At 40.7% G+C, this 15,651-nt stretch overlaps 1 protein-coding gene across 2 annotated transcripts in view; it reads right to left on the minus strand.

Annotated features, from left to right (window-relative positions):
- Positions 1–15,651, minus strand: part of LOC146690922 (protein TANC1-like) — a 113,740-nt gene that overhangs the window by 79,231 nt on the left and 18,858 nt on the right. For both annotated transcript variants that reach the window (XM_085434105.1, XM_085434104.1), the window contains exon 3: positions 716–922. In XM_085434105.1, coding sequence (XP_085290231.1) covers positions 716–922 — 207 coding nt within the window. The remainder of the gene's footprint in view (positions 1–715; positions 923–15,651) is intronic.

Below are 15,651 nucleotides of genomic sequence, written 5' to 3' on the forward strand. Positions count from 1 at the left end.
CCACATGTGAGTGGGGACCACAATGGCCACTTAAAGGATTTCTCTCCCTTTTGCAAAGTCTCCAAAATACAAAGACTCAGGTTAAAACGAGTTCCGCCACAATTAGGTATTCCTGGCTTTGAAGCTCTCCACAACCGCTGACAAAGATGCCCTCAACGCAATGGACAGAAGCAGCTTTGGAGGATTTAGATCAAATGTAAACACACACCTATTATCAGCCAGCAAAGTGTAAACACACAGTGAAGTCGCAGGAGGCCTCCTCTTCGACACAAGGCGATCAAATACAAGGGTGAAGTGGAAAAAACAACTCTCTGTAAACAGACTGCGCCCACAGAGTAACTGCTGGGATCCAGAGTGGTCCAGCTATCATTACTTTCGATACAGTGTGACTTAGTTTTCCAAGAATGACAAAGCTCACAATTTCTATATTTTGAGATAAATATGTTAAAATCTGTACTAGCACTCCTGGATGGCTGTCAGCAGTTATGCAAAGGAACCTGACGTGTGATCTATTTTAAGTGACTGGATGGGTTTTCAAAAAATAGAAAGACTAAAAATAACCAAAATCACTCAACTTGGGAACATTAAAGGTTACAACAGATCTGAAAAAATATTCATAATATGAAAAATGGCAAGCATCATGCAGTTAACTTTTAGGAAAGAGAATTAGACGGTAGAGGGGGAAAAGCAAGCACTGAATTTAATCAAGCAGTACCTGGTGATCGCTTGTTACTGCGCAAGGGCATCATGTAGGACTGCCGAGGCAGCAGAGGTGAGGAGGGGAGCGACATGGACACTCCCTTGGCAAGGCTTAACCTGAAAACTTCATCCTGTGCATTAGGGAGACCACTGCCAGGCCCCTGGGGCTGGGGGTTTCCTTCAGTCGGGAATCTTCTTTGGACACTATGGCTATGAACGTCACCTGTTGAGGAGAACCACAACCTTGTTACTGCGTTTACAAAGCACGACCACTTCTGCATGCCATGAAACAGAAAGAAGGACTTGATCTAGGCAAAGTCTGATATTTTCATAACCCTTTTCAATATTCGTCAAGCCTAATCAGCACAAATCTTAATCTTGAGTGGGATGGACCAGTGAAACTGCCCTTTTTGTCAGTGTAAAGAGGATTTGCTGCACATTTCACCCCTGATAAACCTTCATATAAGAAAAAGAAGAGCACTTTCAATTGTACCTTTCAGTTTTTCTGCATGACAAAGACTATAGTAAATGGAGGAAATCTGTCAGCACGATTAAACTGTAAACATAAATGTGTAAAATTACCGCTGGCTTGTTGCCCAGACTGCCTGTAACTATTAAACAAAGATTTGGTTAATTAACAGAAAGTGCTCGGTTTTTGTGTTTAAACTTTGGTTTAGTACGCACAGCCATGGGGGACGTCTGTATCAATAAGAAAAGTTGAAAAAGAAATACAGTTAAAAAGCTCAAATTTATGCCTTGCCTCAAGTTTTTCAAAGGGAGGCAGGACTGGACTCTTTGCTGGACCGATTCTGGCCCCTGAGCCTTATGTTTGACACTCCCAACATAGACCCACTGACTTTAGGCTTACCATATTTTCTTACTCTGCTAGTGTCTTTTGGATTTTTGTGTAGGAAAAGATCTGAAGCTTTGAGGGCTACTAAACAACCAATGTATTGCAATATGACTCTGATCGCCGACTATTAGCTGTGTTTACCAACTGGTTTGCTTCATCTTGTCTCACTAATTCACATTTTCTGAGCTTGGGTGGCTTTACTCAGAACCACAGGTTTCTGTGGTTGACCACATGTAGATGTAGTCGTTTTTGTTTTAAACTATACACATAATTAAATTAACGGTCATTAAACAAATCTGGCAAAACCTTGCTCTTAGATCTGAAAAAATGCTGAATCCACTGAATATTCAATATGTCTGAACTTTTGATCTTCTTAAATTCGTCTGATTAAACTATACTGCTTCAATATACCCCCGTTTTACTGCTAAAACATTAAACACCCTTATTTAATTTATTTTGGGCCAGTGAAAAGGTGTCTTGCCACTAGAAAGTACATGTCTCCTGGGTTTTAAAGACTCAACTTTGCAAAATTTTACAAGGACAGCTCAATAAATGTATTTTTTATAGTTCTAGTTATAATTTGCTATTTTAAAAAAGTATCTTAGAATGAAAAAAAAACCCTTAGTGTACACTTTAGATTAAAAAATAGACCTTGGGGCTGACACAAATGAAATCATGTACCAAAACCTTCCTGACTCTGAATGCCAGAAATGAAAAACCTCAGAGGAAACCTTGGCAACCTTTCCTGCAGCAGAAAGCAGTTTGGTTCCCACAGGATGGCATTTTTGAATGTCAAAAAGACATACAGCTATCAGGTAAAAAAAAAAAAAAAAAAAAAATCCTTCAGCTTTTGACAAGAAAAGCAAAAGTCCCTTTTTTAAAATCATGACCACACAATTTTGTGTCTGGGCAATCATTGTACTGTTGTGCAACCTTGTTACACAGGCAAGTACCACAGGTTTGAATAGAAAAATGTTCTGGTCTCTCACTGATATTTTTGAAATTAAAATATTGAACATGAATGAGGTTTCAAAGACTCAAAAACTGTTAGAAATTACATCAAAGGAATGGAAATGCAATGCCAAAAAAAACGCCTAAAACATGGTCATTAAAAAGCTTTCATGACCAAGTCGGCTGTCAGCCTTTCACTAAATTTTACTGTCACTTGTAAACAGACCAATAACATGCTAATGGATATTTCATAACAACAACAAAAAACCCTCCCTTGGAACTCAAGGAAACCTGAAAGACACATGTAGCATTGATGGGCAAACACTGCGAGACTGAAGTGCACGTCCAAGCTTCCACAACCATCGTGCAGTGTTCCTTCCCGATGAGATCTGCATCCAAGCCAACACCCTGGAATGTGCTTTACCCAGGAAGCTGAGCAGTGTAGCCCACCCTCGAGCCCTCTCTTTGACAACCACCACATCTGCTAATCAATAGGCACAGCCTCCAGCCTACAAGCAACACTTAAGAGTCATGTCAGTTGAGATATCCCAACAACCTGCAGAGGCTTCGGCATCTCAGGGCTAAAATAATTCACATTTTTTCCCTGGAACTGTAAAACTCAACTATCTCACAGGCCTCTGGCAAGGATACAGAATGCACAAAACATATCAAACAGTCCAAGAAAAATATATGTACAGTTACAGCCTTTCAGAAAATGTGCTGGTTAGAATCCTGATAATTCTCTCTCCACTGACAAACAACATCCCCACTAATAGTAAGTTTTGCTGAACTTGGCCCCAGTTTTCTCTTATAGTCAAGAAATTTCTGGGGTCCATTCAGGTCATAGTAAGGACTGAAGGAGAAATAGCTGTGAAAAAAATGACTGCAGAAATTTGGAGACATTAAGGAAAAGAGTGAAAACTGTTGGTTTTCAGTAAAAGGACATCACCGATAAGTCTCTCACAAGGTTGCTGGAACGACAAACAAGGATGTCTGGTAGAGGTGGGGGGAAAAAAGTCAAAACAGACCTGGATGCCTGAAAAACAAGGTCATATAATATATATTTAAACCAGGGATCATGGGCCTGTTAGAATTTCTCACGACCATGGTACAGATGAGAACATTACGTTAGTGGTGCAAACACAGTTGCGTGTCATTGACCACAGAGTAGAGATAATAGACAATTCACTAACTGTCTGTTGTTTGCAGGTATTTTAGGTATTTTGTGGGAAAAAGCTTGTGACTTCAAGAGTTTCATTTCCAGCTCTTTATCTGTACTGTTATCTTTTTCTCTCTGCAAGACTATAACACTGATGAATTCGGAGCTGGGAAAACAACAAGCCTTTATTATTTTTCATGTTTATTCTGAAAACAAGTGTTGCGTCCCTCGTCTTGCTGAGATCCTTTCATTTTGCCACTCAGCTAATTACAGTGTGTTTGTTGCCCACCACCCAAACCAGCTATGTCAGCTGAGTGTCTCTGACCTAAGACTATAAAACGTTTAAAACTGGAAACTGTTGTTTTTAGGCCGACAGTTGTACTAAATCACAATGGGCACAAACAGGGGAATAAAGGCTAAAGAAAATGACTATATTTCAAGCTGTGGTAACAAAAAAATGAAAAACTCTGCTCTCAAAAGGTTTTAGTGCATTACGCATTTCATTGTAGTTCATCTTTGTTTTAAAATATCCAGCCTTGTCAGACACTTTTTACTTAACCCACAGAGCTTCAGTTAACGTGTCGCAGCCTCGTTCATGTGTTTCTAGCAGCTTCATAAACCAAACCTGACAAGACTGAGACTTCAAGGAGGTAAAACTGGCTTTTTTACTCTTACCAGAGACCATGTGCCTGCACAGGTGGGCCTTCATAGGTGCAAAAGCTAAACTGCTCTCTGATGACCAATATTAAAAACACGATCCTCGTTGAAAATATATGACTGTACATGTTATGCTGCCTCTAATCTTGATGAAAGTGCATTGTGCACACTTTTCTGTTTCCCTTTAAAACAAAATATCACAATTTAAAATTGATCTCAAAGGTATCAAAGCAGTTCACAGAGGCACAAAAGCACAAACTCACTGGCTGTTTAGTTCAGCTTGCAGATTATTAACACCTGCAGCTGCTGTTTGTGCGCTCAGGGTCTCTCCACAATCCCGTTCAGTGGGGTGTGACGTTTGGCTGTGAGCTTCAACTCTCCATGTGGCTGCCAAGCAACACTCCCAGGGCGTGCACCCAGGGGTCTCCATCCTAGTCTGTGCATTGTCTGCACCCATAAGACTTTACTGATAGTTTTTCAATTGAAGTAGATTTTGAAAAAATAAACTCACACGTAGGCCTAGATATTTCCTTACCTATCAAAACACAGTAATACTGTGCATCATACACAAAAACTGTTTCCCACAATCTCTACCATGACTTTGCTCAGTACCTCAGTAAGAGTTTGATCCCTAAATGGAAAAAAACAAGTCTTGCTTCAGTGAAAACCAATCCTGCATGGAAAGACCAATCTAGGCACAGCGCCGGCTAATAGCAATGTAATCTATTTTGCAGATTTAAAGTTGCCCACTCATCATTGCCACAAATTAATATGTATGAATTTATCAACCTCAAGATAATACCCAACTAGCAATACAGATCATACGTCAGTACACCGAACGAAATAGTAACTGCCGTTGTGGTGAACCACAGTAATGTCAATTAGCTTCGGTTAAGTTTTCAAGTCTTCAGTAAATTAGTGCTGACTCCTGTCTGTAGCCTGAGGTTTGAAGAAATCACAGAAGACTCAATTGCGAGAGGGGAAACTACTATTAGCAACCCATGTCTCTCTTTGGGGATATGAGTTCCGCTGGTCTGCTGGGCTAATCAGAAACAGGGACCCATTTACTCCACGCCTCTGCCTTACCAGAGGGGACAAAAAGCAGTCTTGTTTTTTAAAGGGCTCCTAAACAAAGAAGAATGCCAGAGACAGGAAGCAGAAAGGCCGCAATGACACCTCTGCATGCCTGCAGACATGGAAAAAAACCTGTGAATGATTCAAAGGTCACCCAGTGAAGGCCAGGACCTGTCGTTACCTTGACCTGAGTGGGACCCACTGCACGCACACTGACAGAGACGCTTTAAAGGGTCCTTAGGGGAGTGTGTTTGTGCATATAACTGTGACTGTGGGTTATGCAAACAGAGATGAGACGATGCAAGGAAGCTAAGTTGATTTCTCCCCAGTGGGGAGCATTTAACACAAACCATATGACAAGCCTTGCATTTCTATTGCTAATCCTACATCAATTAATTACCCCAGTGCGCCTGGGGTTAAGGCACCGACCATGTCCACCACATACATGACCACAGAGCTATCGTTTATTGTCTTTCCTCATAAAAATCTTCAACTTCAACTTGACTGTTAAAGCATAAGATGTGTTTTAAAAAAGCCCCTATGTGAGCAATCAGAAGATTTTAATGTGAAACTACTTTTCATAACATTTGCGTTCTCCTGTGCAGCCAATTGCATAACGTCTAGAAAAGCTTAGGGTTGCAGTGCATGTAATAAAACTTTACTTTTTAAATAATAATGAAAGAACTATCATTTCTGATTCTGCGCTGGTTAATGATAACTGCAGCAGGGCAAGGCACACGCCCGCCCCCATTTAGACGGAAGCACTATTCCAACAAAGTCCGCTCCTGGTTACGCAGTAAAAGCTGCCAGCAGGTCGTGGCCGATACAGATTTCAGCCATAATGCATGTTAAAGAGATTATGACAAAGTTGTAATTTTGGTAGTTGGTTCTGAAAACAAGAAGCGCCACATAAAAGCGTGTCATCCCAGTGCTGGTGGATAAGCAGCAGCGTGTCATGGCGACTGCGCTGCCATCTGAGCGATACCAAGTAACGCAGGAGGACACAAGGACAGAAACTCGCCAGTGCTATTTCAGTTACTTTCCAAAACCCTGGTTGGGGCAAGGCCTGCAATTTCAACCCCTGCTGTGGTTCAAGAAATCAGCCCTTTCTAATTATACCATGCTGGCCCAGGATGATGTAAAAATGATTACAGTCTCTTGCACGTTCTTTCGTCCTCATCAAAGTGAAGGTCCAGAGCCCACGAGGACATGCCCAACCCATAAAAACAGTTCAATATTATTTCAAGATACTGATTTAGATAAATATACATTAGCATACAAATCAATTATTTGACCAGGTCAAACTATGACAACCTTTAATGCTTATTCCAACAAATGTTCCAACTGGCTGACTCGTAAGTTTGCAAGAATGCCATAAAGAAGGAAAAACTATCATTTTCATTAAAACTTCATAAAAGGAAACTCTTAAAACGGAATAAATACTGATATGAGTATGGGTTAAAAGTGCAAAAGTATTTTAATTATGCATGTGGATCATTTAGGCCTTCGTGTTTCTTTCTGATGCAAACTGATTACATTATATAGTCATGCACAAAGGCTAGTATGCAAAGTGATTATCCACACCAAAGTCGTATCACTACAACTTCAAATTAATACTCCCCCCCCCCCTCATGTGTCCTATCTCATTTCCACTTCTACCTTTCTGTTTACACTGCTGACTCATTTGTAATTACCTGAAGTGAGTCTGTGTAGTGCATTTCTCCTTTTAAATCTGTGCAAACAAATCGGATCCGTCACTCCTTGTGAGCAAATGCATTTGCCATGTGAAAGACACGGGCCTTTTGCATTGTCCTACAAAGGTATACTGCTTATGTAGCTTATTTGCCTCTACTCTGTACTATCCAGTAGTTCACTTCACTGTTAAACAGGGTAACAAAGTGCTAACACCCTTTCTCTAACACCAAATTAAAAGTATGCCCAAACATATCAGGACAGGATAATGACATTTCCACACCAGTCGCTTCAAATTTTCACAGCAACCTTGTCACCATTCACAGACAATGAACTAGATTAAACCCTAATGAAGGGAGGGATGCATACTGACTCATTGGCTTGTGATACCATGTGATGGCTGACACATTTCTCAGTGAACAGTTCTTATACTATATATGCTACACACAAAAAAACAATTTACCAAAGAAACAGTATTGTCTCTATTAATTTATCAACTTGCCTGCCCCAAAAATCTAAAGTTTAAGGTGCAAACTATGATATAAGTCAATGCAGTATGTTGCGATAACAAGCCACGATACGTTTTTCTCCCCCCTCTGCACACACATACTGTACAAAACTACAAACTCAGTCAAGTATCAGCTTCTCGCCAGTTAATCTTAAGCCCTACACACAAAATGAAGAAAGACTATAATTAATGCAGATTCTTTCAGTCAGCACACAAAGCACGATGACCATGGAACAATCCACCAAAGAAGAGAATTCTTTCGCTAGACTGAGTGCCAATGTGGATTTACTGTGTACTTCCGAGACCAAGGTGACAGTCTCACAAAAGCTGTCATGGTTAACACACAGAAACCCGCAGAGAGGAGAGAGACAGACAGACAAAGAATACAGAGTGGGGGGAGGGTCCTCAGTACGAGTCATCTATAGTGACGCAGGACAAATTGGATGTAATATGTTAATAAGACGCAAAGCTTTCTGGTTTCCAATACCAAAAAAAAAAAAAAAAAAAATTACTTGTTGCGGCAAAGTAATGCAACCAATCTGGGAAACACTGAGGAGGCATCATTGCTTTCCCCATGAGGCCCTTCTCATTTCAGACCACTTTACTCAGTCAGTGGTAGCCATAGAAACGGTCAAAATACTGTACAAGGCAGCCTGAGAAAAGGCTGTAAAACATAGACTGATAAAGTGATAAATAATAAATCCCACCGACTTGTTAGCTCTCTTGCTATGGCTTTTTTGTTTCGGCTTTTCCAATTTCAGCCCAGGTTCATTCCTGAAATAGTGTCATGTGTGACATCTTGGCAGGATTTTTCCCATTTCAATGACTTCCTGTTTGCTACAATTAAAGTAAGGCACTAACATCCTCCCCACGGCCATGCCGCAAGATTTTAATTTTGCCTGCAACCATCAAATTTCATGAAGTTTTCAAACTCTCTAGAGATATTCTTCTCTTACTTGTTTTCACAGGATTACTTATCTATCCGTGCGGTCCCTGAGGAGAATCTTTAGTTTTAGCTTTTTAGAAACAGGAAAGCTTTGCTTTAAATGCATATGTACTTGGTAATTAGGTGCTTTATGCAATGTTAAGATGCTGCAGGCAAAGTAAGACTGCAAAGGGTTTTGGAGCTAGAAACACTAAGAGTGTGCGATTCGCTCTCTTTCCTCTGAAACACAGCCCTGCAGTAGCCCGAGCTCTGGAATGCCTTCCCCACTGGCCCCTGGGGAAGTGTGACTGAAAGGGAGGAGTATGTGTGGGTCTTGGGGGGAAAGAGGAGGAGGAGGTGAAGGGTAGCACTGGGCAGGCACCATGACATTTCCCATTCCTCTTCACAAATTGCCAATTTAAGTGGGTATGGGAAAAAGATATGAACCAGACAATATCTTTGCCATGTTTTATTTTAAGATTTGTGACAGGGAAGCAACCGGAATGCCAATAAAGGGGCCGAGAAGCAGACCAGAAAGACAACAACCCACATATTAGCAGAAATACTAAAATGAAGTAGATCTTAGAGTCTCAGAGCTTGTCTGATATCCTGAGGTGGAAATCCAAAATACAGACAATGTTTGACATAAACACAACAGCCAATTTTTTATTTTATTTTTTTTAAATCATCCAACCACAGAAAAACAGTCTCTGGTCAGTTTACTAATGGAAAATTCAATCACTCTTATTTTGATAGTGCAGTCACTGGGTAACTTTCACCCTTCGTATCCTGTGCTTTCCTACAGACAGGCTGACCAGTCAAGAGTCTTTGGACAAACTTTAACTTTCACCATTTTGGACAGAAAGTTATAATTCTAGCGTTTATTCATTGTTCTGCTCTTCTGATTTGCTCTGAGGATGAAGGGAACACTAACTAGACCTTCAGCAGGTGCAGGACTTCTTCATGTGCCACCAGGAGAAGTTCCTGAAGTTAGATTGTAGCTGGTAATTAAAGGCTGAGGCGATGCAGGGTCACTGGGGAGGCAGCTGATTATACTGCTCTGTTATTTGTCACAAACAAATTAGCAATAAAAATATTTATTGAGGTGTATCTTATAGAGATCCTTAATCATCTAAGACAGATTTGCCTACGTTAGTGTGCACTTATGTGCGTGCACGTACATGAGCGCATGGTCTGCTCTGCACCAGGGATCTTTGCTCTGAACCAAGGGAGGTGAAATTAATTTACCCAAGTGGCCACATGAGAAACTGGGACTGTTGCGGAGGGTCACACCAAGAAGCTTATAAATAGAGAAACACGGTGCGGCCCTCCACAACAGTCCCAGTCTCTCATGTTGCCCGCACCTGCAGCTGAACTCAGTGCTGATAGTAGGCCTGCCTTGACCAAATATTTTCCTTACCAACTGTTATCTGTTAGTTAATGCAATAAAGAAAAAAGGCGCCTGTTAAGGACACAAAAGTGGTAGTGATTCTAAATATAGTGCAACAACGAGTAGGGAGGCCACACTAAGTGGATAATGGTGCACTACTTGCATGTCTGAAATCATGTTTGAAGTCAGCAAATCACACATGAATGTGATCTTCCTGTGACTGCCTGGTCCAAAACCTGTACCATGTAGGGGTTGGTATGTGAAAGCAGGAATGGCTATCGTGACGAGTGTCAGACAGTTGCCACCTTCTGACACATTCCCTAAGAGTTACATGCCTATTACAGGGATCTTATTTCACAGTCTTGATTATCTTTTCCCCCCCCAATTTAGAAGCTTTTGTTCCGTTAAACAGCACATTTCCCTTTATTCCTTTCCCCAATGTGTGTCTACCTGCCTATATATGAAAAGGGGTGGAAATCAGAAGTGTTTTTGAGTTAAAAAGAACGTACAGAGAATCTTTGAGGACCTCTGGTAGCACATAGAAAATAAAAGGGTATTTAAGTCAAACCTAAATCCTGCGATGTGAAACATATTGTGTTGCCAAGAACAACAACACAACCACTTGCAGTTTTCTAATTAGACAGACAGAATGCAGAAGGACGCTACCAATCTATTTCACAGGTGCTCCAGCTGGTTGCGTTTCCTACAAAGAAAAAAAATAATTACACTCTTTCAGATTAGCATAATGCATCCAAAAGACAAAAGAAAAAGAAAACAAAAGATGTACATGACACAAACGCAAATGTTTTACCATCCATGGAAATCCAAATGAGCCCAGTGTCCATGCTGAGTTGTCGAGGGTTTGACCTCATTTCATAAGAGCTTTAGAATAAATTATGGCACATCCACTGTTGACAGTCTTGGCTGGAGAGTTATTGATATTCATGCTGGTAGAATCATGTTTGAATGTCTCTCTGCAGGCCTCCTCAGTACCCAGACTAGACAAGTGGGACACTGTTCACTGCCAGACTACAGGGTAAATATCCCTCTCGCCTCCTATCCATCCTTGTATGACACTAATCAGCCTTTTGAGTGAACATTAGGGAGTAAGTTGTTTTCTGTGCTTTAAAATTTTTTACTTGAGTGGCACTAACCCAGCAAGGGGTGCATTCTTAATGAATTATTTATATTCAATAGGTGCAGCGAAGGACTTGTAAAGAATATAGCTGTAGCGTCAGGGTCGACCAGTCAATTGTTTGGTCAATAGACTCTCACCTGAAAAAAATTCTCACTGATCAGAAAAGGTCTAAATCGATAGCTGTGTAAGACTGAGCCGATATCTTTGGCAGTAGTAGGAAAAGACCACCTTTAGGAAAAAAAAGAAAGAAAGCATTTTATGAACTCCCCTGCCTTTTTGCAACTTTGGAGTCAACCATACTCAGAAACTCTGTTAAGAGTCTAAGTTTAATGTTTAATTTTACATTACATTGGCTTCAAACTAATTGGCATCATATAAAAGAAGAAGATCGGTGTGTTTGAACTTGAAAAACCAACAAAGCTGACATTATTTCAGCATAAAACAACAATTTAAAAATAATTTATTATGCTGAAAATACAAGCTTTTAATGTCTAATATCAATTTAGGCCAACAAGGCAAGCAGTAGTGTACCTAACAAAATGTAGAATATCAAGGTAATGTAGTCTGTGCTACACACAACTAACTGGTTAATAATTATAGACAATTTCAGTCTACTGAGATTTTCTTTGGTGGACTTTAGTGTTCTTATGTTTCTCTCTGGTCAATGGTCTAGGTCAGGGGTCAGCAACCTTTAAGACCCAAAGAGCCATTTGGACCCGGTTTCCACGCAAAAGAAAACACTGGGAGCCGCAAATACTTTTTGACATCTAAAATTAAGTTAACACTGTATATATTGTTTTTTACCTTTATGCTTTGTGTGAACAACTAAGGTGTGTTGCTTATGAAAGTGCTACAGAGAAAGTTACATTTTATTTATGTAATTAACACATTTTGAACTCTTAAAGAAATATAACAAAAAGACACCCAGCTGAACTAAAATGATCCATGTAGCAAATAAAAACTGTTGTGAGCTACCACCCTTATATTGCCTTTGGGCTTTTGGAGCCTTGACCTGACTTTTAAAAAAAATAATTGGAAAAAAAGCACTATGCTGCTAAAAAAAATGAAAAATAGATATTTGCAAAATTCTGCCTAAATATGTATTTTACCAGGTTAAGGTGTGTGGCGGGGCGTCGTCTGCAGCGACGCTGCAGGGGAGGCGGATGCACCTGAGCGGCACCCGCAATCACGCCTCGCCGCCTTAACGTCTGTGCCATCTATGCTGTTGTTGGTGGTATATGTCGGGCTGTGAGCTGAAAAGTTACAGCCGGCTGTATGCGTACAGCAACAGTGTATGAAAAGTGGTCAATAAAGAGATGCTGAAAAGCATGTTCATGCAAACATTGTCGGGTCTGCTGTGATAGGTTTACAATGGGACCTCTGCTCCTGAACCTCTGCGCACAGCGTCTGCAAATCGGGGCTGTACGAAGTCACTTTCATGTTTACGCAGGACTGTAAGCTGTCATCTGTGAGGCGTGAGCGGTGTTTGTTTTTAACATAGTTCACGGTTGAGAACAGCTGCTGACATAATGTGGATCCGAAGATCCATAATTGGCCTATCTGGGGTTGAAAGTCTCGATAAATGTACGGTATTTCGGCGGGTACACCGGCTTCCGCGAGTGTGACGCTTATTTAGAGCGATATAAAAATAAAATTATATTTTATTATTTTTTCATTTCAATATCACAATAATCTTCCAATTTAGAAGTACAAGTTAAAAAAAAGAATGAACATAAATAAAATACACTTCAGCTAAATACTTCTAATTTATTTTCCCAAACCATGCCGAGCTGCAGTATAAGGACTAAAGAGCCGCAGGTTGCCGACCCCTGGTCTAGGTACAGAAGGTTTTTTTGGGGGGGTTTTTACTGATGCAATTAAAAAGGGTTGATTTGCGGTGCTGCTGAGCAACTGACCCATTAATCTTTCCACAGTAATGCCATAAAAAAATTCTTGCACGGGTTTTACATGGGGGTTAATTGCAATGGCATCTTCTCCAACTCGCAGAAACAGCTGTCACATAGGACAGATGGACAAGCCTAGCACACGCATCTAAGCTATGATCAATCATTTTAATACTGTGAACAGAGCTCGGGGAGCCACACCGCTGCAATGTGGTTGAATTACAATGCTGACTGATGAGGGATGGACATGACTTTACAGATGTACATCTTTTTCCACCCTGATACTTCTGCAAAAACCTACAATTTCTCACTTTTATCTGTTAGAAATATTAAGAAGCTACTCTGAGACAAAAGTGGGGTTTATTTTCAGACACAAGTGCAAAATGTGGTCTGGAGACCTAGGTTGCCATGGAGATGTGGTTTAACAACAGATTTAGCTTGCCATTAGCACAGACCATTAGGCACAGCTTCATCTGGGGCCAGGTGAGGTCATGAGAACACCAGTAACCTCTGGACAACAGCCTGTTCGGTAATGTTAAATGGACAAGGATGCGGCACAAAGGCTGTTCACCAAATCCTTGCAAAGAGCCTAATCCCATAAGCAAACAAGGACCAGCGAAAAGCTTGCAGCTTTGTACTTTTCACTGTCAGTGGGAAATCTGTGCAAATTTAGCTTCAATCAATCTTGCCTCAATTCATTCTCAGAACAGAAGGAACTTTTCAACAAGCACATTTATTTTAAAGATTAATAATATATTTAAAAGTAGATAAACCATTCGGGCACCAAGCAGTGCTTTTTTAGGATGATCTTCAACTGCATATACTTCCAAATTCAATTCTATGCTTTTGTCAGTTTTGAGCAAATTCTGAGCAGACAGAGTTTTCAAATAAAAACCGATCCAAAAATAACACATTTATTAGAAGACTTTTTAAATGTGAAAAGGAAGCACTCAATGCAAACTGCTCCTACTTGAAGCAGTTATCCTCTGTTCCTTTGAGGGTGGGCACAAAGGAACCAAGGTCATTAGTTCAGGCTGCTGCAAACCCTCCTGAGCTAAGGATGGCAAGACATTCATCTGCAGGCACAATTACAAAAAAGGAAAGAAGAAAAAAAATCTGTGTTCAGAAATGCAGAACAGAGCAGCGCAGAGCAAAGTAGGTTTAAAGAGAAAGAAAGGGGGGCGCCGAGCCCAGGACTGAACAGAGTTCTCAACAGACACCCACACAGACTTTTCTGAGAGTCAGACACTGTGACAGCATGGGCTGGTGTCTGCAAAGAGATGGCAGCAGATGAGAAGGAACCCAACCCTCAAAACGCTTGGGAAAAATATCAAAGCGAAGCAACGAACAGCTGGCACTTTGTAGTATCTCCTATGGGTGACATGATCATCTACTGCATAAAAGGAACACTTTAGGTACTTATTTAAATCACAGACAATGGCTGAGGAAGGTATGAAAGCAAAACGGAGGAGAGGAAAAAAAAGAAATCAGACAGAAGGAATGTGTCTGCCCAGGAAGGTCACGCTGTAATTAGAAAAACCTGTGGCCCGCTGACCTCTCCAGCCAATGAACTGTCATGACAGCCACTATCACCTCTTCAAAGACCATGTGAAAACACGCAGGCACGTTAACTGATAAACTGTTTTTTCTAGTCTTTGAAGTAGAAAAAACTGTTTGCCGACTGATGGGTGAAGGGTGAGGAGTGAGCAGAAAGAGAGTGGGATTGGGGGGGGGGGGGGGGGGGGGGGGGGGGGCAATTCGCCCCCTTAGTTTGGGAAGTCATATTTTGAAGTCGTCAGTGGAGCAGTCTGGAGGTTGTCACCGTGTTTTTTTTTGATGATGACTGAGTCTGTATCCTCTTTCAGAGAAAAGCTGTGAACGAATGAACGTAAAAGTCACAAAGGCCATACTACCGTGACCTCTTATCACTTTAAACTTGGCGCAAGTAGCATGGGTAGACATCAATGGGACTATGACTGTCTGTGCCTCCGATTTGGATCTTTATATGCTGAAAAAAAACTTTTTTAATACAGGTTTAGGATAACAGTTGTTTAGCTGTTAATATAACCTGAACTTAGTTTGTCTTCCAGCTGTTCCTAGAAGTCTTTCTTCTGACCACAGTCACATGTGCACCACAACAGTTTATTACTTATAGTAATTTCCACTAAATGGTGATAGGATTAATGAGGATCTACGAGAAAATGTCATTGTAAAGCAGAAGCAGGGGAGAGCTTTCTTTTTTTGGTTTAAAAAAAAAAAAAAATGTTACATTTTGTGCATTTCAGTGTCAGGGCAAGGAAAAAAGAGAAGCAACAGACTTGAGGTTGTCATTGAAGTACAGGTTGTTAATATGTGCTTTTCCTGGAAAATGCTAGCCAGCTTCAACAATCAAAAATAGCTTGACAATCCAAAATCTATATATATGGAATGTGATCAAAAATGATTACAACCATCACTCTTAAAAGTCCTTCATTATGTGACGCGAAATGTCCTGCTCCTAATGTTTGTTGTAGCAAAAAGTAACCTCGAGGTGGGCCAACCAGGCTCACTGCTTTTCCCTGGAGTCCATATTTTGCTTTTCAGAAGGAAAGACAGGGAGTGTCTAATGTGGATACACCTGAGGTTTGTGGGCATCCAAGTCTGCATGTGTGTTTGGGTGTTTGTGCATTTGCACATGAGTGTGTGTCTAAGTGAAAGATGT

This window comes from Copadichromis virginalis, linkage group LG16 (genome assembly GCF_057382275.1).
Source record: "Copadichromis virginalis isolate Kocher_CV1m ecotype Utaka linkage group LG16, C_Virginalis_male_GT1.1, whole genome shotgun sequence".
NCBI classification, from domain to species: domain Eukaryota; kingdom Metazoa; phylum Chordata; class Actinopteri; order Cichliformes; family Cichlidae; genus Copadichromis; species Copadichromis virginalis.